This window comes from Pagrus pagrus (assembly GCF_965226575.1).
Source record: "Pagrus pagrus genome assembly, chromosome: 23".
Classification (NCBI taxonomy): Eukaryota; Metazoa; Chordata; class Actinopteri; order Spariformes; family Sparidae; genus Pagrus; species Pagrus pagrus.
In genome coordinates, this window is record NC_140205.1 from 7113157 (window position 1) to 7141064 (window position 27908).

A 27908-nucleotide genomic window follows, 5' to 3' on the forward strand; every position below is an offset into this window, starting at 1 on the left:
TTGAAAAATTGTACTGTTTTTAGGGCTATTTCTGTTTGTATCACTTATAATAGTATGAATGTTTAAATAAACAATTAAAGCTTGTATACAGAGATTCATCCTTGTGGAAAATAACCCAATAGATTGATTATGGTGTACAAGGTGGACCAAAACATTTTTACTAAATGTTGCTTTCATGCACAAACAATTTATAAGTGGTTTTGTGCACACTGGTTGGTCGATCTTTATATTGGTGATAGCTTATACATGCTAGGTAGCCTTATAATCAAATCCAATAAATAATTCCGTATCAAAACATTTAAATCTACAAGATCCAGATTATTATTTGAATCCGTTCACTCATAGGTACCAGCCATCTAAATACACCAGATTTTTTTCATCAAAATCCATGTATTAACCCCCGAGAAATTAACAAAAATGTAGCAAAAGGTCCAATTGAGCAATGTTAAAGAAAGTAAGAGACAACTCCTGATTATGGCCTAGACACATCCTCTATCCAAGTTTCGTAAAAATCTGTTAGGTATTTTTTGCGTAAACCTGCTGACAAACCAACTGACAAATGGACACAAAAAAAACACAACCTCATTGATGGAGGGAGTAACAGTTAACTAAATACAATTTAAAAGGTCAAATAATATAAAAAAAATTAAAAGGACATATCCCAAATTAGATACCTGTTAACAATGTTCAGTGGGGTGGGGGGCTTACTGGGGGCACCCACGACCTTGGTATTTCTTGCTATGGCCTTGACCACATCTTTGACCTAAATATACAACTATAGCAGAATAAGTGAAATTCAATTTCATTTTTTTTAAAAATTTTACTATAGCTGTCATTCAAATATGATACCATCTTTGTAGTTATATTTTGCTTTTTTACGTACAAACTGACCAATTTTAAAACTAAATCCCAGATATAACTGTCCTGTCATTGCTGTACCTGGCTTCATATCGCCACAACACAGTCACGATAGTTTATATGCTTTAATAAAGCAGATTTGAGGATTAAACAATATCGTAATTCCCACGAATGTACCTTTTTTTTTTTTTTTTGTATTTAAACTTCCCGGTACGCGGCCATATCATTCCCTTCCGGTCCGTCGCTTCCTGCCGAGACGCAAGTCGATCAGAAACGTACAGGCTATCGACGTCTCATGGTTCCGCTGTGGAAATGGCCTCGTCTAGTCACCTAGCTATAAGTGCCAAATGAGCTGCTGTATTTTGGAGGCGGCCGAGAGAAGATAGCCCCGCTTGAGCCACCACCTGGGATTATTGGGAAGTTTTGTTACCGTAATTTGAGGAGTGACGAGGCAGAAAAACAATGCCACATTTCCCGTGGCCGGAGCCGCTGTCACCCGCTCAACTCAAGCGGTTGGAGGAGCATAAATACAGCGCCTCTGGTCGGTCCCTGTTTGAGCCACCGTGTCAGATCTACTGGAACTGGCTCGTCCAACAAATCCCGACATGGATCGCACCAAACACTCTGACCATAGTTGGACTGCTGGTCAATATTCTCTCCACGGTGGTGCTTGTGTATTATTGTCCCACGGCAACGGAGGAGGTGAGTAAAGCGACCTTGGCTAAAGTTTCTACACGGAGACTATCCCCAATTACGTGCCCTTCTCTGGTATGGAAGGAACGTGAATCCTGCATTCAGAAATTGCGTAAGTTAAAGTTGCGTGGCCACTTGTCCCAACTTCACCAGCTCCATAGCCATAGTTAAAGGTGTCTGCTGAATGAGCAGAGTCTACTTGTTAATTCGGCATACATATGAGCATCACAGCTGCTAATATTTTTAATAACATGTCCACTTCATTAATGTGGTCGCGCTGTTTGCTAGCGCCCACAGTCACAGTGTGCTGTAACAGGAGATTCGGGCAAAGTCAAACAAAATCACCTCGGGAACTTGACGTTTTATGGAAGTATGCACTGATTTATGTACGCCGAATTTGAGACTGTCTTCAGGTTATTATTTAAAGATCATAAATCATAAGGTGTTACGTTTAAATCAGCCAACACAAGCAAGGACGCTTTAAATTGTCAGATTTTGATCGGAAGAGTCGTGACATCGCCACGCTCTTGGAAAGTTTACAGTTTTTACGTGTTGTTGTCTGGCCAGGCTCACGTGATGTGGTGTTGTTGATGGCGAAACACAGCATTTTGAAGGAAAATGGTTCTGTTGTTCAGTTTACTACAATAGAGGAGGCTAACACTGCTGAATCATTAGAAATAGCAGGGGTTAACATTAATGCTTACACAACAACAACAAACAAACTGTTTTGATGACTCAGTTTCTGTGAAAAGGCTCCAGATCCAACTCCGTCACACACTCCAAAGACCTCTACCACTACAGTGACAGGCCTTGCACCACAGTTGACCTATGATCCACTTAACTTGAGTCACCAGGTTCACTGCGGTGCACTGGCTCAAGCAGGAAATGCATAGGTGTGTGTGGTTATCAGATTCTGTCCAGTCCTGCTAAGAAAACCTTGCATCAAAGTCCACAGTCCATGCACCCTGCTGATACTGTCAAATTCCACGAGTGCAAAGACGTTTCACTTGCCCCTATTCATTAGTAAGAATTGAGGCAAACCTGGCCTTTGTGCCCTCTTCTTCGTGGACTGTGAAGGTATTAAAGTTCCCTCCCTGTGCAAACAAACGCATATTGAAGAGTCGTTCCCCCGCCCCCCCCAGCGACCTTTGTGATAACCCTAAACAAGCAGCCCCTGTCTCCACCAGTCCACGAGGCATTTAGGAGACGGACTGAGGGAAACAGCAGGGTCTCTGAATATTTAGGACAGCATGGGATTCTTGATCTCTCTGAAAACACAAGACTATCTTTGTCTCCCTCCCTCACACACTCACACACACACACACACACACACACACACACACACACACACACACACACACACACACACAAACTCACACACTGTAGTGGTAAACACACAGTTGGCTGGCTCTAGAGTCCAGATGGTCTACAACCTCCAACCTAGTAAGAGGAACTGAGCCACACCAGTCAGCTGGAATCTCTCTCCTTCTTCATACTTTAAGTGCAAAAAGATGCATATGGTGTGTTTGGATAGTGACGCACTTAAGTCCAGTTTCTAATCGCAACAGTTCTGTTCATAACTTTCTACGTTGAGTTCAATCCAGTAGCGAAATAATGAAAGACTGACTGGCTTCCATCGCCTTACAATAATTTTGCCTCTTCTCAGCACGGTCAGTCAGTCAAAATGCAGAGGGTTAATGTTTTATTGCATAAATGCATACAGTTTTCAGACCACATCCACTGTAGAATGAGACTTCATCAGCTCTTATATAAGATTTACTGCATAGCATCTTAATTTTTTTTGCACAAGATGTCATATTGGTATCATAAATAACAGAATAAAATGTAGACACGGTTGCAATTAGTGAGCTGTCTCTTGCTTTAGTGCTGCAACTATCGTCTTTGAATGTCGTTTCAATCATAAAGAGTCACTGATTACTGTTCTTCGGTTAAATAATTGACAAATAGACTCTACTTTCGTTTTCTTTTGTGTGTTTTTGTTCAACAAAGCACAAGGCTGTGGTCCTTCTTGTGAGCATGGATCCTTAAATAAAGTCTTTTTTCCACCTCTAGGCTCCATCATGGGCTTTCATTGTGAGTGCTCTGGGCCTGTTCATCTACCAGTCTCTGGATGCCATTGATGGAAAACAGGCGAGGAGGACAAACACCAGCTCACCTCTGGGGGAGCTTTTCGACCACGGCTGCGATGCCGTCTCCACAGGTGCGTCACTGCTCACTCGACAACTGAACCCAAAATGTTACTCTCTGTTTTTACATTAATGGGTCAGGGAAAGTGCTTTCATTTCATTTTGTTCGTCTGTTGTGGATTTCTTTCTTCCTTCAGTCTTTGTTGCTGTGGGAACATGCATTTCATGTGGAATAGGAAGATACGATAACTGGATGTTCTTCTGTGGTTTCATCGGGATGTTCATGTTCTTCTGCGCCCACTGGCAGACCTACGTGTCCGGGACCCTCCGCTTCGGCCTGTAAGTCACATATACAGTAGTGTCAGCTTCTTCTAATAATAATGCAGATGCTGTTCTGCTCCTATATAACTGTCAACCATGAATGGAATGCTAAACGGACCTACTGGGCAAAGGTCCAGAGGCATAAGGTGTCAGGGGGTTCCTGGGCCAGAGCGTCTATTTTCAGGGCTACCGAAAGAGGAGCCCACAGACCAAAGTTGGCTCGCAATAGAGTTTGCTCGCCAGATGTTTCTAGCAAATAAATAAAGAAATTGCTAAAAGTGTTTTTTAATAATTAGAAATAGCTCTTATATTTTTGTGAAATGAAACACTTTATACGTATGGAAGATCCTTTAGGGAAAACATTTGTGCACTCCTAGTCTATTTGAAGTGACTGTGACCCAAAACAACTACAAAGAGACACCAAAGTATCACAAAGAGACACCAAAGTATCACATAGAGACACAAAAGTATCACAAAGAGACACAAATCGACTACAAAGGGACACAAATCAACTATGAAAGGACATAAAGCAATCGTAGAGACACAAGACAACTACAAAGAGATACAAAACAACTACAAAGAGACGCAGAACAACTACAAAGAGATACAAAACAACTACAAAGAGACACACGACAACTACAAAGAGATGCAAAACAATCACAAAGAGACGCAGAACGAACAAAAAGGGGGACAAAATTACTACAAAGAGGTAGTGTCTCTTTCGATCTGGATGTGCTGTCTGTGCCCGGGGTCCCATCGTCTCGCAATACGGCCATATTGCTAACCCTTTTATATCGTCACTTAAATTGACTCTTCCTTGTTCATTTCTTCACAGGATTGACGTGACAGAGGTGCAGATCGCCATCATCATCATGTATGTGATGTCGGCTTTCGGAGGCGTGGCCCTATGGCAAACCACGGTAACTGAGAATGTTATATCTTGTACAGTCACATGTACAGATAGACAAAAACACAGGAACACTTTCATTTCACCTTGAGTGTGTATTCCACTAGTTTTCACACCAAACGTATTATCTTATTAGTTCCTAGACTTTAGTCGTTTTTCTAGTCTTTAAATAGAATTTGTGTTTTACTTTTACTCTGTGCTGCCTTTGGAGGCTTCACTTAACATCACATGAGGGAAGTGAGAAGGTAAATATGGGTAGCTAACGCCATGGCAACAGGTCATCTATTGGACATGATCTGGCTCAAAAAGCTGATGATGTCACCCGCATTGTTGTTCGCTTTGCCCTCCCATCACGCTCGGCATGCCTGCAGCTTTCATGTTAGCACCTTTCTTCTTACTATAAGGAGAATGCTTCAGGTCTTCACACTAATTTGACCATCACGTGTTTCCGTAGCTGCCCATCCTTGGACTGCAGCTGTACGTCTTTCCCATCCTCGGCATCATCGGAGGGGCCCTCTACTCCTGCTACAACTACTTCCACGTCATTTTGAACGGAGGTGTTGGCAAAAACGGCTCCACTGTGGCTGTAAGTCGACACACACACTTTCACACTTGACACAAAGTTTCCTGATATTTCATAGCTGCTAACATATTGTGATAATGCCGTCTGTGTAGGACACCAGTGTGCTGAGTCCCGGTTTGCACATCGGCCTCATCCTCACCCTCGCCTTCATCATTTTCAAGAAGTCATCCAGCCACCTGTTTGAGCACCACCCCTGTCTTTACCTGCTCGCCTTCGGCATGGTCATCTCAAAGATCTCCAACAAGCTGGTGGTACGTTCATCTTCTCTCATGGTTTCAGTCCTGGTTGATGTGGCAACTTCCAGCACCACAAGTCCAATCTCGTTCCATTTTATTCGGGAGAAGGCAGAAGCCTCTGTGGCTGATATCTTCAAAACTCAAAATATGTATTTTTGATTTTGGGATGAACTGTCCCTTTATTTAAAGCAGCAGCAATACATACAGAGCTAGTTTTCAGGCTGTAAATACATTTAACATACATACAGATACATTCTGACCCTAAATTTGATCGAAAACTAGGTTTGATTTCATGAAAAGTTTAAGGATTTCAACTTTAATCAACCTAAATAAATTATCACAACACCATTTATATTTAACATTACGTTCATTGCATCATGCTCCTGTTGTTGCATCAGTGTGAACCCATTTCAGGCTTGTTATTTCTCACGTTTCCTCTGGTTGCATTTTGGTTAATTCAGTACAGAATGTATTTAATCAGTGTTTTCTTCCTCTCATGTTTACCTCTGTGTCTCTGTAGATCGCACACATGACGAAGAGTGAGCTGCACCTCCCGGACACAGCCTTCATCGGCCCCGGCCTCCTCTTCCTCAACCAGTACTTCAACAGCTTCATTGATGAGCATATAGTTCTCTGGATAGCCATGGTAAGATTTCATTTATAATGCTAGCAACAGTTCTCACGCCCTCAAATACTTATCACCCCTCAATATGAACTAATTGAGCGACTGTTTAACTATTATATCACGGCGCTTGGTGGTATATAATCAATCACGTATATTTTACTATCATCAGTAAGCAGTTAAGAAGGTTTTGACAGATTGGCCTGTTTCCTTTTGGCATTAAACTGATGAAAATCTACATCTAATTACATATTTTAATGTAAAAAGCTCTCCGCTGTGGCTGTTTGGATACTGTAGTGTCATAGAAACTGTACGTCAGTGCTTCATGAGGCTGCACCGTGACCCACCCAACACCTTGTTACATTTTCACAACAGCTAACTTGAACCAGGCGTGGAGGCGTGCAATTAAAAACTTGTAGGACAGGTGAGGCTTGTTGGATAAAAATAATTGAGTCCATGTACACGTAAGCACAGTTGTTTTTAGTCCTGCTTGAGGGACTCTGAGCTCTGCTGGTTTTCATTTTGTCCATCTAATCAGGGAGTAATTACAGCTGTAGTTCAAGGTTCAGATCAGTTTGTTTTAGACAGATGAACTGACTTGAAGTAAACCCTCCTTTCATATTTATGACCTGTGTTATCTTGCTTCTAATGAGGGTGATCAGCTTTGATATGAAAGGATGAACATGGGCGCTGCTGCAATGAAGCTATAAAAACTTGCTTTACACGCCTATTGATGCCATTTCCACCATTAATTCCACTCTGTTTGATCACACATTCTCATCAGACAAAATAAAAAATACAGTAGGTTTTGAGCAGCAACAACATCCAGGTATTTTCTTCTGACCAACAGTTTGGTGTAAATGGTTTTGTTTGCTGGGTGTGTGTGTTATACTATACAAGTTGTACTTGTTAGGACAAAAAAAAAGCAGTCCTCTGCGTCAGGAGGAGCAGCTAATGCTCGAGTGAACAATATGTGGAGTTATGGTGCATTCATGTGGTGTTGGAAGAATGAGTTTCCAAATGGGTAAATTCACGTGAACGCCCCCCTCAAGTAGAACCTGCAACTTGGTCCACAACTTGGTGACTTTGACATCGAATAAGCAAAAACATGGTGGATGACAGTAAATCTCTGGTTGATGTTCAGGAACGTTTTTATTAATAATTTCAAAATAAAAGTTGAAATTTGAAATTCAGCACTACAACTGAGTAAAATCAGGCAAATGAAAGTACAGAGAATGACATAAAATAAAACAATAAAATAGGATAAAAAGAGTTTTAGTCAAAATAAAATGACTGCTACAGTTGATGCTTTTGCTGCTTTCCTGTGGTTGTTTGTGTACAATTAAGGTTTATTGGATTGATGGTTGTTCAACAGGAAATGGTTCTGAATAAGGTGGCCCGTGAGCCTCACAACCGGTGTACTCTGTTTCTGAAGAACAGAGCACTTTATAAAAGCCCTAAGCACCTCAAGTGGTATCGATTTATTCATTTCACTTTGCCTCATGTTGTTCTTTACTGCTGCTCCTGATCCTCCACCTTCATTAATTAAATATCACCATTGATGCAGTTGTACTACAGTAAATATCTTTTCCATCCACTCCATCTGTCTTCAGGTCTTCTCTTTTCTGGATCTATCGCGCTACTGTACGGGCGTGTGCCTCCAGATCGCCTCCCACCTGCGCATCCGAGTCTTCAGCATCACGCCGCCCCGGGACGCCCACCGCGACTGACGGCTTGCCCGGCGGGAGGAGGCGGGGGGAGACGCGGATCTCGCCCCGCTCCTGAAAGCAGACGACCACGAGGAGACGACCTCGACCCACAGCAGCCTGGACAAAGTGACCACTTCTGATTAAAAACTGCCTCTCATATCAGATGGAAAAATTAAACCAACTTCAACAGTACAAACCAAAAAAAAAAAAGAAAAGAAAAGCATGGATCTATTACAGGAAGGGAAGAGTTTCCCTTGGATTTCCTCGTTGGCTGTTTCAGCCAATAATTTTAATTTGAACATTAAGTGCATGTGAATAAAATTTAGATTTTTGTATCAGCAGTGCACTCTTTACTCAACTCAAATACCAAAATAATTTCTTTAGCAGGTATTTTATAGCTTGGGCAAATATCAAAACATTTTAATCTGACGTGTGTCCAACGAGCGGGACTGTCGTATATTTAAGATGCTTAAATATGTGAACAAAAACATAACTGCTCTCTTCGATATATGCCCAAACTAAATGGATTACCTGTTGAAAGTTTCCTTAATCATTTTCTTTTATTTTTAAAATGAATGTGACTGAATCTGACGTGAATCAGGGGCTTGAAAATACAGATTTAAAACTTTATAAATGACCTTTAAAACCTCATAATTTCCAATGAAGTTTGCAATGTGGGCTGGCAGGTATGGCTACGTGGAAGGGTTGACAGTCTGTGTTAGTGCTGAAAAACGACGACAGTGTTTTCTTCAAGGCCTCTCTTACAAACACCTTTCTCTTAATGTTTCTGTTGCCTGTTACGCATCTCATCCTTAAAGTCCTGGAAGTTAAAATAAAAACCCATCTCACATTTGGCCTTTAGATCGCCGTCGACTGATGAAGCATTAACACACGACTCGTTCTGCTTTCTCTGTTCTTCTCCCTGAAGGGCTAATTATTTGTGATTGTACAGAATTCAACTGAAGACGCCTTAAATATTTGTGTTGTAATTACTGTTTAACTTGTGAATATTTAAAACAGCTTTGTACGTTCTTTTTTTTCCACTGAAATATCAAACCAGATGCAGCAATAGTGATAATACGATGCTACTGGAAGGTGTTTTTTTTTAAACTGTTCACTCATGAAGTTTTATCACATATACAAATGTATATTATGTATAGGTGAGTGATTGATTTAGTTCTGGAAGATTTGTTGGATTATCAGTAATTTTGTAATTATTGATTATTACTGAATCATTGTTCAGGTTCATTGGGATCAAAAGGGAAAATTAAGGGTAAAAAAAAAAGTTGTATTCTTGGTTTGGAGAAATAAACTGATCTTCCTCTCAGATTCTGCCTCTGCAGGATTATGGACATTTTAGAGGGGCATGTCCTACAAATATGTTTTTTTGCATTATGTACGATGGACTTTGGAACTATGCATTGAAATGTTCAACTTTGATTTCAACACCATGTTGCACTGTTCAATAATAACACGGTAAAACACCTTTGTACTAACAGATATGAGTGGAAAAGATTGTAATAAAGAAAATATTTTTCATTGGGTTTGTCGTTACTGTCAGTAGTGGAAGAAGTTCTCGGATCCTTCGGTAAACGACCCAGTACCACAGTGTAAAAACAATCTCAAAGTAATGGATTACTTTAGTTGTCACAGTACAAGTATGAGGCAGCAATAAAAAGAAATACTCAAGTACATTGTAAATACCTCAAAATTGTACAAACAAAAAACAAAAAAAACCACCAAGATGACCGAACCAGATCACATTTATTTCCGTCAGAGGAGCCACTGAACTGATGCAATCTGAGAAATCCCATTTCCAGATGCGTTACTCATCATCTCGCCTTCCACCATACATCCCGTACATCACATGACTAAAACGCTGACAGCCTCCAGTTGTCACTTCCATTTTTGTCTTTATAGTATAGAACTCTGTAAAACTGACATTCAGAGGGAAAGCATTGTCAGAGGATATGTTTACATTCTGCAGCATTCACATCAGATGCGTCAGTCACTGAGCTCACCGTCACGATAATACAATCAAAATAAGTTACACAACATGCTGAGGGGGTCTGAATTTCAGACAGTAGCGAGCCTGTTGAGTCCCACAGGGACACGCGTACAGGTGGCTATGAAAGCTGTAGTATCACTGACATGTAGCTCCGTCAATCAGTTACATTTGCACCACAATAACAATGATAATCATATTATCCTATATCCCGTTCATTCTCGTTGATAAGGGTGTGATGTGAAGAAAAACAAACGACAGAAATGTTAAAACAGGCAGGAATGAACAACGAAGGCACTTCAAGTTTTCATATTTTTGAAGACGATAGAAAAAAGATGCAACAGCCAACAATTAAATATGAATAATGTTCTTCATCCTATGTTTGATTTCCTCCATTTTTTAAAAAGAAGCCATAGCAGTCAAAGCTAATCACAACCAGGGCTGCACGTACCGATTTTTTTGTCTATAAAACTGTGAAAAATGTCCAAAGGTGACAACTTCAAACAAGCCAAATCCTAATTATATTATTTACGATGATATAAAAACAGAGAAAAGCAGAAAATACCCACATTTAAGAAGTTGGTGCAAGCAAATGTTTGGCATTTTTCCTTGAGAAGTGGCTCAAATGATTAATCGATTATCAAAGCATCGACTGATCGATTAATCTGCTAATCATTTGAGCTTTAAACACTAAAGTTCATGGTTTTATGGTATACTGGACTGCTGCACGCACACACACACACACACGCAGTGAGAGGTGACCGGCTGCCATAAAATGTTTCACACGTTAACAGCACATCCATCAATGGAGTGGTGAAGGCAGGACACGAGGAGGGTGGTGCAGTGTGGAGGGAGTGTTTTGTTTTGTGTTGCACAGAAGCCTCAGATGCCCCCAGCGGAGGAAAAGAAGATTTACAGGCTTCTTCATTCTGGCTACCATTCCTTTCGCCGGCCAGCCCCATCCATCATCTTCTGACAAATGTTTCATCGCCACCTAACACGAGTCTCTCTCATCCGTCCGCGCTGATGCAACACGAGCGCCCAAGGACTTCCTGTTTCCACCCAGTCTCCTGGTCTGACTCCTCTCCTGTCCTCTCGACTGAGCAGGAGAGAAAGGGTGGATGTTGAGGTGAAGAAGGGAGAGGAGCGGGGAAGTCGTCCCTCCCTGTCACACTCTCTCAGGGTTGCTGTCCCTGTTCACTCTGCGTCTGGGGAACAGCTTTCGCTTCAGCAGAATCAGCTGCAGGGAGGAAGGAGAGAGGAGACGGCACATTTAGAAACACAAAATACTTAGAAATGATGCACTTTCTGGTGGGCTGGCTGTTTCCCTCCTTTCCAGTCTTTATGCTAAGCTAACAGACTGCTGACAGATATGAGTAATATTGACTTTCTCATCTTCCTCATCTCTCCACCAGAAAGAAAATGAGCATTTTTCCCAAAAGGGCGACCAATAATCAAGACTTGGCTACTCAAAAGGACTTTGACACCGACTCCCCTGAGAACTTTTGTAACCCAAGAAAGCAAAGATAATCTTCTAAGCAGGCCAGCAGAGTAAAATCACCTCCCTCTGGACCGAAGACACTTTTGATCTCTCCAATCTAAACAAGGCTGACTGACATTCTCCATCTTAATAACCTGGGCAGCAGGACAGCAGGGCTCATCCAGGGGCCAAAAAGACATCCAAAGTCTGTTTGTGTGTGATGACAGAGACACTGGACAAGTCTGACATGTACTTAACTGGGAACACTGGTCCCACGGGTAACAGTGGGGGAAATTCTCTGAAGGTTAAAGCCTCTATTAACCTTTCTTTAGGTTCGCTGAGGAGAAACTGGAGACCTGCGGATTAGGGAAGTGCCTCATAACAACTCAATGTCAAACACGGACGAGTAGTATTTGTAAACAATTCCTGCCATTTGTTTTAATCTATGTACAGTGTCAAATTGGAAGAATTTGACAGTTGTCCAAGAACTCTATCATGGTTACGTGAAAGTGCTCCTTGTGAGGTTGTTCCAGCTAGAAATCCCACTTATCTGGCAACAAGGAAGGTTAAATACAAGTATTGTGTCATCAAAGTCAACAAAGACAGACAACTTGCATTTCACAGCAGACTGCCGGGCGTCTTTCATTTCTGTAAAGTCGGGTCTTGGCTCAGCGGGTCACACGAGCGAGACACATGAGACGGACGCACCTGCGACTGGAATTCGGTAGCCAAGGTCTGAATCATAGCTCGAGTGTGAATCATGGAAACAGAGAGGTGTGTGTCTTAATGTGTACGTGCCAATAAACCACGAGTGGTCCGAGGAGGTGGACGCACTGACCTGTTCAGCGAAGAAGGACATGACGGTGAAGATGACAAGTGTCACAAGGACGCAGTGCGTCCAGAACTTCAGCTTGTCCCGATACACTCGCCTGGGGGGGAAAAAAACACACTTCAGTTAGTTTTAAATAAAGAGCTTACATGTTTCCCGATTGGGTGACCAAAGTGTCAGAGGGGGTACGTCTCCCTCGAGGGGAGGCTAATCATGCGCTGATGTAACGAGAAGAAGACATGGAGTATGCAGAGGGCAGCGGGGCAACAGGGTGACAAGGTGCCATCTGCCTGATACTTTACCTTCTCAGACACAGGAGAGGTAGCGAGGGAGAGGAGGAGGCTCAGCTGTGTGATGATCTTACAAGGATCTTGCAGCGAGCGTCTGATCTGAAGCGGCTCGGTCTAATTTTAAAAGGCTCACATTCTCCAGCTGAAGCCTCCTGAATACAGGAGCGGGAACCCTGACAAAAACCCTCTGAAGCCCCCTGAGGGATTCCCACTGCTCCCACCTGACAACACTCGGTCACATGTGGTGACTGCCACAGAGTCTTCACCGAGGCCAATGGAGGATAAAAGCGCTTGATGACTGTTGGCTTTTAAACTATTAATAACTTTACGGTCATCTGTACTTGAACTGTCGACAGAACATTATTTTAATGATCTCGAAATTGTAATCAAGACTCTTATCAGGCAGAGATGTCAAACATTAGCTTCCTAAAACGTGAGCGTTTACCGCTTCTCTCTGTTATATAATCGTGAACAGATTCTCTTTATGTTTGGGACGGTCGGTCAGACAAAACAAACACGCTGAAGACGTCTCCTTTGTCTTGAGGAACATTCAGGGCTCCGGGGTGCAGCTGCTTTGGTCGCACATGCGCCCAAAAGTCTTTCAAGTGCGAATAAACATTTTCATTAGTCGCACCAGCGCGCCTGATTTAGCAGGTCAGGTAAAAAAAAAAAAAATGTATAAAAATATTTAACAAGCACCAGCTGGGTGTGCAGACAGCTGCTCCTGAACACAACAAACTAATCTGCACCTTCATCCCTGTTTACAATAATTCACACAACACACTAACATTAAAATGTTTCTGATAGACATATCTCCTAAACTTCACATCTTACCATTCCTGGAGCTCCTCCATGTGTAGGAACCTGTTGCGATACTCTCTTGGCAGTTCAAACTGGGACGGCAGTGGGAACATGGACTCATAGAAGTCTCTGAGGACAGCTTTCACCGTGGCAGCGTCCTTATGGCTGTGGTCGATGTTATCATTCAGACAGATGAACTTCCTGTTGGCGATTAGTGAAATTACAGATGTTAGTGCAGTTAACAATAACAACAAGTCTTTGGAAAATGACACTATTCAGTCATTCTCACCTGGGATTTTTCCTAATGTCATCTAACTGGCCGACCACGTGGGACACGTTTGTCCGCACCATCTTGAAAGCTATCTCATCCTCGCCCATGATCTCGAACCTGTCCGACCGAGAACATGTTAGCTAAGAAGGAAGGATATCTGAGAATCAATGCAATGTCGGACGTATGACTGCTAAGAACTTACTTGTATTTATTCTGGTCTCTGAAGGCTTTGTGGATCCGTTCTGTGATGGGTTTGCAGTGGAGGATGAGGCCTTTTGTGACGGGAGGCTGTGGATTTAAAAAAAGTACACAACAAGTTGAATATTTCAGCTTATGAAACAAGAAGTTTTCTCTGTTTACATCAAGTATGGCTCACCATGCTGGGGTCGTAGTAGGCCTCCTGAGTCGGGTTCACCAGGTGCAGCTGGGTCAGGTTAGTCGGCAGAGTCTTAGAGCAGTTTATCAACATCTGCTCCAGGCCGGTCAGGTCCTAGAACATTCAGCAAAGAAGTATTGCACACAAGTACTTCAAACTCACAAGAATTATTGTAAACTATAATCTGAGAGGTGAAAATATGTCAAAGCTAGAACCGACCTGGAGGCTGAGTGGCAGCTCGTGGATCCTTGTGGCGAGAGTTCGAATCTCCCGGTCGGAGAGGACACCCGAGTGGTCGGTGTCGATCTCGTCGAACACGTCAGACACGTTGAGCTGCTGCTGAGCACTCATCAGGAAGTAGAAGTACGAAAAGGCGAACTGCATGTCCTCTGAGTGACGAACACGGTGAGCTGATGTCTTGTCGAACTCTTCTGGGAATCTAAAGAAAAGAGCGGATTTTAAGGTTTTGTCTCTTCAGGAATCGTAACAAAGAATCTGTAACACACTCACGTGTCCTGCAGCTCCTGCATGATGAGACGGTCGATCATATGGGGCATGTGTGCGGGGACTTTGCGGGACGTGAATCCAAACTGCCCGTTGAGGAGCTTGTTGACGTAGCGCAGCGAGTCTGCAAAAGTGTCCTGCAGCTTTCGCCCAGTGGCGGCGCCGTCAGGCTCATATGACAACGCTCTAAGCAGACGCTCTCCTTCCTGTAGAGTCAACGCAAACCAATCAGTATCTAAAACATTAAGATGTTTCACAACAGAAGAAGAAGGTACAACTACTTACCTCGAGCAGCTCCTGGAAGTATTTCCTCCTCTCCCACGGCAGGAAGCCTCTGTCTGAGGAGATGAAGTGCTGGAGTCTCCTCCCCACTGGAGCTCCTCCTGCAGCGTCGGCTGGTTCTGCCTGACTCTCAGCGCTCTTGGTTTTCGAAATGCTACTTAGCAGTTTGGAAGTCAAAGGCCTCTCGATGGCAGCATTCAGATTAAAATGTTTTGGAGTTACAAAGTCTTCCTTAGGCTTATCATCAATGTGGACTGGGATGAGAGGAGTGACGGGTTTATGCTGCACAGCCACGTCTTTTGAGTTTTGGTTTTTCTGGATATTTCCAGCTTTCTCTTCCACAGCTGGTTTTCCCTCCACATGCTCTCCCTCCAAGTCTTTATAAGGCTTTCCCTGGACCTTCGCTGCACCCTCATTAGCTGGATTTGAATTCATGACATGCTGCTCTTGAGCCAGTGTCTTGTAAGACTTTAGAAGTTCAGCCTTTGTGAAGTTATAACCCTTAATTGTAATGTCACCAATCAGAAGCTTCTCCTCCAGCTTCTGCAGCTCATTCTGCAAATCAGCAGGTAGAAGCGACACATTCAGCGCAGGAACCTCGATGACATCCTGAGGTTCACCAGGCTGCTTCTTCTGGACCTTAGGACCCTGTTTGTCCTCAGGAATATCCGAGAACGGGAACGGCGGCTCTGGGGTCAGGGTCGGCTTCGGCTCTTTACCTGCCGTTCCAGCCTGGGACACGTTAACATGAGGAACCTCACGGGTGTCGACGGCTACGCTGAAGCTCATCGTGAACTCTGTGTCGTCATCTCTCTGGAAAGTCAGATTGTACTGGATCTGGGTGGCGTTGTGGCCAGGATGGAGCAGCAGGTGGATGGTCTTCCACTTGTTGGCGACAGAGGTGTGGCGAACTGCCACGTTGTCGCTGACGTGGGCCTCGGAGACTCTGCGAGCCAGTCTGCTGAAGCTGAAATAAGGCCTGATTTCGCCTAGCGGGAGGGTGTACAGGGTCTGATTCCTCAGCAGGGTCACATGGTACAGCTCGCCAAAGTGCTCTACAACAGAAAGAATACATGGTGTTTCTAATAATATAGTAATAATGATGCAGCCCTTGTTTTTGGGAAACAGTGGAGGTCTATTGCACAGAGGAATAATCATACAGTCTACTGTAAATCAGGTTTTGGATATACAGACAGTGTTTGTGTTTTTGGTCTTGAATATGTTGACAATAATAAAAATAGAATAGCATATCCCCAGACTTGTGTTATCGTTACAAAGCAACTGTGGCCTGCTAATATCAACATAGTATTTATTTTCATCAAACTCACCTTGGCCACAGTCTCCCACATCATAACCACAGGAGAGCACGTTGCAGGCTTGGTCACAGAACTTGTCTGCCAGCCAGGAGTTGGCACAGCCTTGATTACAGTAGGACGTCCCCCCGATACCCCCGAGACCACCTGCGAACTGCCACACCTGTCCACCGGCTCCACCGGGTCCACCTCCACCGACCCCAGCCGCGAACCGACTGTTCCCTGCTGCACCTGTCAGAGAAAAGTAACACCACATTAGACGTGATTGAAATAGGTTTATCTTTAGAGGAGACATGATGGTGCTGATCTGTTTACCGAAGCAGTCTCCTCCGTCCCAGTCACAGGCAGAGTTGTTGCAGGCTTTGTCGCAGTACCCATCTTTGATCCAAGATCCTGGGCAGCCCTCTGCACAGTTGGGAACAGGCCAGGTGAGATATACCTGCAGGGAAACAAAAAAAAAAAGATTAAAGGCCAGTTTGTGGCTTAAAAAGCGGTTTAATCAAATAGGCTAACAATCCTAAAAAATAAAATATAATATATAAAGCTGTAACAATTCAAAATGAAGTAAGGGTTTGCACCTTCTGTCCTTTCGAGTGGCTGTAGAAGTCATCTGGCCACACGTCTTTGCCAAACATGACATCATCATTGAGGTAAATGAACTTTTGGGAGAGCCCTGGGATGCGGTGGATGTGGGTCTCAATGGCAGGAGAGCTGAACGTGGGAAGGTGGGTGTGGTTCTGGAAGATATCCTGGAAGACAAAGTAAAACAAATACAATTGTACCATTATTTTTCACCAGGGTTGTTCAGGTCAGGTACTTTCCAAGATGACAAAAATACATTTGTTAGGAAGAAGTTCTGTAATTGTTTTGGTGTATTTCCATTAAGTTTTTAGTTTTAGAGTCTGTAAAAATAGGCTGAACACCCAAAGTGCAGTGCAGTGTGGAAGAGGTCGAGGCTTAAAATTTACCAAATGTGTGACAACTGTAACTCTGGGGTTGTCCAGGTTGAGCCAGGAAGGAATCTGCCCATTGGTGACGATGAAGATGTGTCGCACCCAGGGGGCGTGTCTCTCCACGGAGCGCAGCGAATAGCGGAGCTCCTCATTGTCCTCGAATCGGCTGGCTGACACATCTTCATCCTGTTTGGACTGGAGAGAACAGTGGAAAAACCCATTAAATTTGGGCATACATCAGCTCTTCTACAATCTACTTCTTATATATACATGGTTAAATAATGATGAAAGATCAGGAGGACTAGTCACACCTGTGAGATGGCGGTGAGGTCCCAGAATAAGTAGCCAGGACTGATGGTTAACTCTTTTCCGTCCAGGGTCAGGTTCTTCTTAGCCTGCTGGGTCAGATCAGTGAAATCTTGCGGGGTATTCAGGTGGAGCAGGGCGATGCTGGCCTCAGAGTACAACTCAAACTGTGGGACACATAAACAAAAGCAGGAAGGTGTTAGTTGCTTAGAAGACACAGTGGGACACATGGGATTCATCTTGACTGTCAAAGGTAAAAATGTGCGATGTGCCCCGTTAAGCCAAAAAGACAAAACAAAAACAAAAGTCACCTCATCCACTGTGGGAACATCCAAACAGCAGTTCCTCAGAGTTGAAGTCACATGTTTAGAGACATAGTTCAGCCTCAGTGCTGCCAGGCTTGTGACAAAGACCTTCAGTCTATAATAAAGACAGACGGACGGATTTCTGATGGAAACGACAAAATGCAGTGTGACCTCTGACCCTGCAGCTGTAGAGGTACAAACCAAAGCAGCTATGATGCCAGTGTGGAGGCATCTGCTGGCTGTGTGTGTGTGTGTGTGTGTGTGTGTGTGTGTGTGTGTGTGTGTGTGTGTGTGTGTACGGAAAATTCTGTGATGTCATCTCTTCTCCATGGGGGTCACGTGGCTGTGGCTCTCTGTGTGATCTCGAGAGAGCTACGTGAGGCATCGGAGGACTCTGCGTGTGTGTGTGCTGCGTGTGTGTGTGTGCTACGTGTGTGTGTGTGTGATGCATGTGAGGGGGAGATTCCCCTGGCATTACCCATTTCAAAAGAGCCTTTCTCATCTCTCAAACTGTGAACATTCACCCCGTCTCCCTCCATCATCCTGAACTGAACCCAAACATCTCTCCTGAACTCGTGCTCTCCCTCGACTCGTTTGATTTTCTCTGCTTCTGTTTTTAGGCGACGAGGATTAGCTGTGTCTTATAAACCTGGCGGGGAGCAGCCAGGAGACAGCGAGCCCTGGATCACGTTGCCGTCTTTATTATAGCTCTCTTTATAGTCCTGATAATGCTCTAACACACGCTCACAGAGCTGAAGTGTGTGGTGGCCTCGCACAGGCACATGCCTGCCTGGCAAGTGTCAACAATATTATGAACACGTGGCACATAAACATTATTATATACTGAGTCACAATGATAATTAAATTCAACTAAGATATAATAGTTGATCAACTATTTTTCTCAACCAGTGACAACTTTTTATACTTAATCATTTATCGACTGACGTTTTTTAATTCTAGCTTCTCAGATGTGAGGATGTGCTGCCAACCAAGCGACCCACCAACCAATCAAGTGAGCCACCAACCAATCAACCAACTAACCTAGCAACTAACTAACCAACCAATCCACCAACCCACCCATCAACTAACCCACCAACCAACCGACTAACCAACCAACCAGCCTATCTATCAACCAACCCAGCAACTAACCAACCCACGCAGAGGTAATTTATTCTGTATTTTCTTCGGTTTTGCTGCTACATCCTGCCTTGATCTGGTGTGGACAGCCGGGTTTAAATGTGGCTGCTTCTTGTCTCATTTGGACGAAGAGTAGGATGAGTTGTTGTATGTACTTTGGGTGAAATTTAATATCGACACTCAGGGGGTTCATCAGCGTACTGCCATGTCCCCCAGGCAGCAGCTGAAACGATTCCTCACCACAGTATCCATTTTATTCTCAACACTTTATAAACTATGATAACTGTGAGAGCATCATAAAATTTAATTAGTCTAAAAAAACTTTAATTGACACTCTGAGTAAACCAATTAGCCCTGTGGTGAGTGATGCTTGCGAGCAGAAGTGGCGTGCGGCGCAACCGACTGCTACATCTGAGCCGAGGCAGCGTCGCCCTGCATCACCTGCTGAGTCGAGGAAACTGGCAAGTGACCGACAGATGATCCTGAAACAATATGTAAATAACCATAGCACCATAATGCACAGAGGTTTTATAGGTCGTGTCATCACGTCTATACGGAGGCCAAGCTTTCAGATGCCCCGCACATTTGCACTTTGAGTTTTATAATCTGAAAAATTGCACACCAGCTTTTTTCACACAGCACATATAGTTTGAGAAATAAAACCTTTCGCTTCTTAGAGGAGGTGAGACACCATGTGGACAACAGCAGCTCCTCAAAACACAGAAATACACACCAACACAAACGTATCAGCAGGCCCGTACACAAACAGCGGGGGCAGGACTCGACGGGCAACAGCACAGGGGGCAGATGATCGGGGCCGTGGGGCAGCTTTCATCACCATAGCACTCGGTCTAACACCAGCTATAAATACCGGCAGACTCTCACCGCTGAACCTCTCCCTCCGCACTATGCACATCATCCCTCTTTCACAGAATCGGCCCGGCGACACCAGGAAACACCTTTTAAATACTGTGCATTGTGTGGCGGCCCGTGTACCTAGAATCCCTCCGGCCCTTAACGCCACACACACTTTCCATCCTCTTTCCTGGACTCTGTGTGACACCTCTACCAGCTCGTCCCAGTCATTAAAGATAAAAAACTGGACTCCAAATAGGTAAAACCAGGAACGAACAAACACATGAGCGATGACAGGGTGTGTCCGGAGAGTGCAGGGAAGGTCAGTACAATCCTTGCGACCTCTCGGCGTGCTGGCTGGCGCCGCGCCACTCCTAACAGTTGTTCTACAGTTAACCCCCGCACCGCCAGCTAAGGTTACAGCCTGAATGCCGCTGGCTATTATCACATGACCCGTCAGGCGAACCTGGAGAGCGATGCAGGGAATGATGGGACAACTGGGTTTGATAACGACATGTTGGTTGAGCACTGTTAACCTACATATCGTCACATACAGAGTTACAGTGATTCTGACTCCCTGGAGGTTCACAGACGCTGCTGCCTCACCTGTTTGTGCTCACAGACATAATACATAATACATGCTTGTTAATAATCCGTAAATTTTAGATATAAGCTTTAGATATACCTCAAGAAAAGCGGATTATGAGAAAGTATCATTTTCAGAAGAAACAAAGAAATATATTTGTTAATAATTATGATCTTCTTTTGTGCCGTTCATGGGAGAAAAACTTACTTCAAAACTTAAAGAATAAGGGGAAAAAACATGTTATATTATTGTTTTTTCAAAGCCAACTCTATCCAACTCTTTGCCGGTTGTTACGAGGATTATCAAGCTGTGTTTTCATGGATAAATCAGCATTTGCAAACAAAGTAAACCCCAAAAACCTTGAAGATGTTTAAATGATTCAAAACTAACCCCATGGAGGATTTCTCAACATAAGCTGCATGTACTTTTTTCATGATTGGGTTTTATCTAATACCTGATATCTGGGCTCATCTCTGGGGTAGTTAGATGTTGTCGTAGCAATTATTGATACTGTTAATCATGGTCAGTTACTACACATTACATTAATACTCATTAAATATCTACAAAGTGTCTTACCAGACATGTATTACATCTCCATTAGTACTAGATGTTTAGATGTGTAAATATATAACAGTATATAAATATATATACAAAGTTGTCACATGTTACAGTTTTATGTACATATTTTGTTTAAAGTTATTTTTATATTTCAGTACTTAATTTTTTAGTACTATTTTCTATTCTTGAAGGAGCAATTGTAACATATGCAATTTCCCTTTGCTACAGTGCAAAGACACACTGCAGCTCCAATCACTGTATTTATAATACAACATTTTTATATTATGTTTAAATACAGTAGAGCTGCAACAAACTGTTATTTTCATTATGAATTACCATGCTGATAATTTTCTGAATTGACCGTTTTGTCTATAAAGTTCTGGAGAGTCCAGTGGTGTAAAGCTGTTGTATAACCGCTCTGTTTTGCATTTAGTATAAACGACAGTTATAAAAGATGTTATCTAATCAGTCACCCATTAATACTTAATCAGCCATGTGAGTTCATTATCGGAAGAAGGGACAAACGGTTGACTCATGCCTGTCCTGCCCGTCTGCTGGTGTGACAGGGTCACTCCTCTCCAGGCCGCGCTGTTTTGTTTTCTTTGATTATTTCAGAGTAATCCGCGCTCGTTAGTGGCATTCCTCCCCTCTCAAAATATAAAGCAGACTCCTGATTAGAGAAAATTATTAGATACACAAGCCGCCAGCCACTGAGGCTAAACAGAGGCCCTTTATCCGCACCACAACATAACAGATTAAAATAGAAAAAGCCCATATTAAGCAGGACCTCTTCTCCAAGGAGGATTTGACATTTAGTCTTTTCTTAGATTACGCTGCTACGATGTATAAAAAGATCTTAATTTCTGCACACACAAATATACAGTTTATGTCTGATAATGATCATGATGCACCAACATGCTTCAGCACTGTGATAGGACGCTGTGAGGGTGACATCTGGTGGCAAAATCAGGACAGTAAAGTTTCACCTCGTCTCTGACACACTTCCAAAACTTTAGAGAATGATGCACAGTCTCCACATCAAGTCATACAATTTGTCTAAGAAAGATAAAAAGGTCATGACTGAACATTTATCGAGTGTGCAACTCTGCCACCTGCTGCTTTCAAACTGTAATTTCCTCCTTATCAGCGACCCTACAGTACATGTACAGTAGTGAATTTTCAGCATGTGTCCCTGGTTGATTTTTGGGGAAAAAATGCATCAAGGAGTTTTAATCTTACTTTAATGTTACAAATCGACAAGAAAAGTAGAAGTTAAAAGGTTCGTAGATGTCTAACAATGTGTTCTTATTTATTCCAGTTTTACCAAAATGCAGCAGATGTAATAAACAAGAACAAAAGAGTGATTTCAAAATAAAAGTATCCTGTATACTCATTAAATATAGTTATTGGATTGGATTTGATATAATATTGAAGAACTTCAAGAGGGAATGGGGCCAAAACAACTTGCTCTGGGACATCCCGAGTAATAATAAGTACTGATTTATGTCAGTTTTACCTGTTTGATCTTGCTGGTGATGACAGAGGGCAGTTTGACTCTCAGCTGCTCCGTTTCCTTATAGGTGGCAGGGAAGCCGCTCAGATATGCTAAGGACTGCATGCGGATCAGTCCTGGAGCCTCCTTGTCTGTCGTCTGCAAAACACACAGCAACAAAAGAAGATTATACTGTTGCATAAAAACACCTTCTGATGTTTGATGACTCCGATCTGTCATTGAGGGCTGCGTAATTTACATGCACAAAGACGACAGGAGGATACAGTGAGGATTAGTGTTAAATCATCCAGATTTTCATACAGCTAAAACTCACCAGGTAACATCTGGACGCAGAGAACTTCTGGTCTTCTTTAGACACATCTGTATAGGCTTTATCAGCTGTAAAAATAACAGTGAATAAGGTTAGAGTTTCCTCTTTCACACACACTTGCAACTGAAAACTTGGGGGTTTAACAAAGAAGAGCGACTACAGAAACACTCGTATCTCCCCAGTGTTACAAATATACAAAATATACACTCGATTTAAAAAACCAGGACTCAGAATGAATGTTTAAATAATCTGCCTCAACCTGCTCCTGCTACCCACCTTTGTTTGATGTGAGAGAGACGCGTTCTACTTAGTTAAAATTAGAAAGTCATCTGCCGACTTGAAGAAGATGTGGGACATTTTTTTTCACATGCTGATAAAAACCTTTCTTGATATCCCAGTATGACAAAATCTCCCTGTGGCATACTCTGTATTTTTAGCTAATCTTTCCAAATTAGTTCTCCGGTCATTTATTGTTGTGTACGTAAAATATTTGATTGTAAAAAATCAACTGAGCAACATCAGATGGCTTCCAGTCAATAACAAGATGGTTGTTATGATCTGATGACTCATACAGGGGTGGAAAAATGTTCCTATTTGTCACCCCTGTTGTGTGGGTGTCACACAGACAGTTGTGCCTGAAAGAAGTGTGATATTCCACTGAGTTAGAAGGACTTTAAACATAAACATGAACATAAACGGACGTGATGCGTCCTGCAAAACCACAATGTCAGTGACTGCTGCTGAGGCTGGGCCTGCACAACAGCTCCATGACAACTACTTGTGCACAGTCATTTCAAAAGGTTAATCATGTGTGTGTCAAGGTCATGCCTTCAATTCTGGTGACGCAGCAGAAATACAAAGGCACTTTTATTTTACATGTGTTGCCTTTGCATGCACAGGTCACATGTCACATTGGATCTCTGTCTTTTGCTCTGATTTTCTTCCTCCATTTTTATGTGTGAATATTACAGAAACACAGCGTGTTCATGTTGGTTACTCATTAATCAAACTTCAAATATCATCTTCTGCACTGTAAACAATATTTCATATCTTTGTGATAAAATACCAGCTGGGTTCAGTTATCACACCGCTCCGTGGTCTAATCGCTCACATGCTGCTTGGAATCACGTCGGGAGCATCGTTTCCTGCCAAATTGTGCCCTCGTCTGTCGCAAGAAATTGTCTGTATTTCTGGATTCTTGTGTGTGTTTACCGTCAGCCTGCGAGTGGAAGACAACCACAGAGGCGGTGGTGGACGGGTGGAAGGGTTTGTTCATCAGCAGCAGCTCTTTGGCAGCGGAGAAGGAGGGCGAGAGCGTCGGCAGGTCTTTGAGTGTAACATTGGCTGGCAGAGCGGGGTCCAGTGCCAGCATGGGCGCTATGATGCAGTGGGACAGCAGGCATTCTGGCTTTACACTAAAAGAAAAAGAAAAAATACTTAACTGAATGCATCGCCCCTTAGAAGACCACTTCCCGCAACTTTGTGGTTCAGACATATGCATGAAATGAGTCAAGTTCACACATTCAGCAAACGGCTGCCTCTGTTGCATCGAGTGGCTCTTTGTGTCTGCGGTTAAAACTCACAGATGGTCTTTCAATCTTGATCGAAACAAGGAGGGGGAGGACAGGAACGAGGGGCCTCGTTTGCCAGCTTCATATTTGGTGGTGAACACAGGAAACGCTGACCCTAAAGTCAAATCTTCAGCTTGATGTGCGAGCATCACACTAAAGTGGCTCAGTGAAAAATCTAAAAGGACTTTCACTCAAGCCACCAGGAAGTTATTTCTACAAAAACAATCCCAGCTATTTTTTTGAGATTTAGATTTTCTTGCATCTTCACTATAACTACAGAACAATCAGTTGCCAGCAATGCTTAACCTCCATCTGATAAAACTCAATTTCTCTTCCTGACTGATCTACGATTGAGTTATATCCCTTTGTGGTTTAACCCACCTCAAACTTCCTATTTCAACATCACACTCAATGTTCTAACAATGCTCTTTCATCGTCACTTAACTGTCATTTCTCATTGTTCTGAAAGGCCTGAGAATAACCTTTAAAAACAGCCTTAATCATATAGTAAAGTAGGAGGTTGGGTAATGTGGCCATACACACTCAGTGTTTACTTTAATGGTAAAATCTACTGCTAATGATATTTGTTTCCTTGTTCAAAATCAAATAAAAGGTTGCAGTTAGTAGTGGTGTTGAACTGAACTGCATTTAATCAAGAGATGTCTCTTATTTTGGCCAAACCCATCTACTCACATGAGCAAGCCTCATAAACTGGTCATTATAATCTCTGTCAATGCAGATGTTGTGGCAGAGCTGGATTGTTTCAGGTCATAAAGGTGTACCTAATAAAGTGGCCAGGCAGCGTTTATACAATGAGATGATTTACATCTTTACTCATCCCTTTTATTTCTATTCCTGGATTACAGCCTTTGAGGGCAATGTCCCAAATCAATGCACGAGTTCAAAATGGAAATTATTGATTTGCATATGGTTTTCAAGATACCAGAGACAACAAGTCATTATTACACAACAGAGGCCTGCACAGCAATATTAAACCTTGTAGTCCCTTTGTGCTCCAAACACATTCACTGATAATATAAAGCTGCAACTGAGTCTATATATATCAAAATTCAGAGGTGTGTTTAAACTGTATGACCCACGAGGACCATCACATACTGTATCAACATACAGTATCTTCAAGCTCACCTGTCTTTTGGCACTTCGGTTGTCTCACTTGCATTTTTCCCCAGGCGTTCCCTGTGTGCAACAAAACAGTGGATTCACATTATTTCCAACAGTGTACATCACAGCAGTGTTTACAGAGTACAGCAGAAGCCAATCAACACAATAACTTTACGATTTCAACCTTTATTTTCATGATGAAAGCTGAGAGGGGAAGACAAGATCAGGCACTAATTAAACTTTCTCCTCAGAGATATTCTGACCTTTGATCTAAGACTCCCTCTTCCTCTGAGGCAATGTCTGAATAAGCCAATCAGACTGAAATTATACTAAGCGTGTGTGCTAATTCTGGCTGCATTCAGGTGAGAAACTAAAGGCACTTGAGTGTGTTTGCATCCTATGACGCTTCCCGCAGTAAAATAAAAGGTTTATACTTGATTGCAGTCGTGTGTTGCAGCCTAAGCTTCACTACACCTCTATGTCTGCACAGACAGCAGAGCCACAGCTACCTCAGAGCTCTCTGTTCCTCCTCCATTTGCTCTTTGACCGTCTTCAGTTCCTTCAGCAGAGCCACGTCGGTGCCGTTCACCCATGTGTACACCACATCAATAGGCATGGGCAGACAGAGCCTGCAAAAAGAAACACACTCATATCACTCTAGACAGTCCTCAAAGTCCTCAAACTGCAGAGCCGTGACCCTGTTTCCTCTCCTCGGCGCACAGTGAATTTGTTTTTTAGTCATGCATGGTTACACCTCCTCCAGTACTTTCAGATTTATTTCAAGGGAAGGGTACAAACAGTCTCAAGCGGCATGAAAGAGGATTTTTGCAGGGAGTAGGCTCAGGGTTTGCACACTTTTTTGTGTAAGTGCGAAGACAAAAGGTAGTCTGCTTTATGGGTGCAGGAGTGACACGACAGTGAAATTCATTGTGATGAGTTCAAGGTTTCCTTCTTTGGAAACATTAATCTCTATTTTTCTTACCTGCTTTGGAATGATTTCCCACCCACATTGTCTCTGTAGGAGTCAAAGAGCACATGATACTGGTCCCGGCTCCACTCCACCACCACCTGTAAAGACAAGATGGGGCACTAGATGAGACAACAACCCTCCAGGAGAAGTAGGTCCATATGTTACTCCCTCCCAAATTTCCCACAGTCAAGGCCACACCAGCCCACACTCAAAAAATAGGGCAGTTTCCTTTGTCACGAATCGCCTGTACAGGTAGATAAACTGTACACTGAGACATATAAATATTCAGATATCACAGCAGAACGCTTTGGGTGATATTCACAAATCTTAATTAACCAAAACTGTGAATTTACCAAGTGAAAGGCTGTCAGTTAGCAAGCCACGGGAGTGCGCTCTTTGAGAGCGAAATTTGAGATTTACCTTAAAATACGTAAAATTAAGTGTTTTATTTTTAAGCCGAATTAGCACGAACACCATAACGACTCTTAAAACGCATCAGTTTAAGATCAAAATATACACAGTTTTGCTAAGAAGCTAGATCGCTCAAAACAGCCGATTTCTTGAGTGGAATCTGGTTGGACTGACTATTACAACAGAATGCGGTCAAGCAACTAGCGTACGTTAGCGAACACAACAAAACTAACAACCAGCTGGCGTCAGGAGTTATGAAAATAGAAGAACATCACCTCTCCAAACTGAAAGGCGGAAACTATCATGAGGACGAGCCCCCCGAAGCAGAGGTAGAGTCCATATCGGTGGGACAGACAGGTGTACGTCTGCCTCTGCAACAGCTTGAGCACCGAGTTCACGACTACCATTGTTCTCCTCGGCGAAGCATAGCGCTGCATTCATTCAGAAAAAATAAACACGCAGGTTAACGCACTAAACAAAGAAAGTAAACATTACAGGCGACCCGGATCTGTCAGCTGACCACCAGCCAGACTGCATGACACATGACAACCATAGATTTCACGCTTCTTCTTCGGCGGCGGTGACGCTGCTGCCGCCCCGCTGCTTCTTCGGCTTCGAGGTCGTTGTCGCCCTCTGGTGGACAGGAGCAGGGTCCGTGGTGCATTCAGGGTCACTCGCTCCCATAAATACATGGTCCACTTGTATAAATGGTACCGAAATGGCGGGCCTAATGTTTCTAGGCACTATCTCAAGGGCCCAAGTGATCATGGTCTTTATTAATTGAGTTTTATATATTGTAACTACAACTATACTATATATACTGTAACTATATTATAACTGTACAGGTGCTGATGAATGCTTTGCTTCAATTAGATTTTTTTTAAAATATATTTGATATAGATATTTACAACAACAGCACACAATGCAACAATGCATCAATACTGTTAGGATGTTTCCCTGCTGTTTTCTTTTTCAGACACTTCAGTGATTTTTATTTATGCATTCAAAATGTTACAAAAATAAATAAAGTGTTCAACAAACTTTCAGATTTCTTATTGTCCATAATGATTCCAACAGAATTTCC

General features: G+C 42.9%; 2 protein-coding genes across 2 annotated transcripts; one reads left to right on the forward strand and one right to left on the reverse strand.

The window, feature by feature from the left end:
• Positions 1 to 1123: 1123 nt before the first annotated feature.
• Positions 1124 to 9615, forward strand: chpt1 (choline phosphotransferase 1). The gene is made up of 8 exons (XM_084346494.1): positions 1124 to 1560; positions 3625 to 3772; positions 3896 to 4037; positions 4855 to 4939; positions 5381 to 5512; positions 5602 to 5760; positions 6266 to 6391; positions 7981 to 9615. The coding sequence occupies exons 1-8, from the start codon at positions 1321 to 1323 to the stop codon at positions 8095 to 8097; spliced, it is 1149 nt and encodes a 382-aa protein (XP_084202620.1). The 5' UTR covers positions 1124 to 1320; the 3' UTR covers positions 8098 to 9615.
• A 206-nt stretch (positions 9616 to 9821) lies between these two features.
• On the reverse strand, positions 9822 to 27403 carry gnptab (N-acetylglucosamine-1-phosphate transferase subunits alpha and beta). The gene is made up of 21 exons (XM_084346493.1): positions 27100 to 27403; positions 26426 to 26511; positions 25953 to 26072; positions 25468 to 25518; positions 23963 to 24165; positions 22754 to 22818; positions 22444 to 22578; positions 17492 to 17653; positions 17196 to 17375; positions 16806 to 16976; positions 16543 to 16666; positions 16243 to 16458; positions 14918 to 15969; positions 14639 to 14838; positions 14348 to 14567; positions 14129 to 14242; positions 13955 to 14040; positions 13771 to 13869; positions 13515 to 13682; positions 12400 to 12490; positions 9822 to 11321 (listed from the first exon to the last, which is right to left on the reverse strand). Exons 1-21 carry the CDS (start codon positions 27259 to 27261, stop codon positions 11250 to 11252), a joined length of 3777 nt encoding a protein of 1258 aa, XP_084202619.1. The 5' UTR covers positions 27262 to 27403; the 3' UTR covers positions 9822 to 11249.
• Positions 27404 to 27908: the final 505 nt, after the last annotated feature.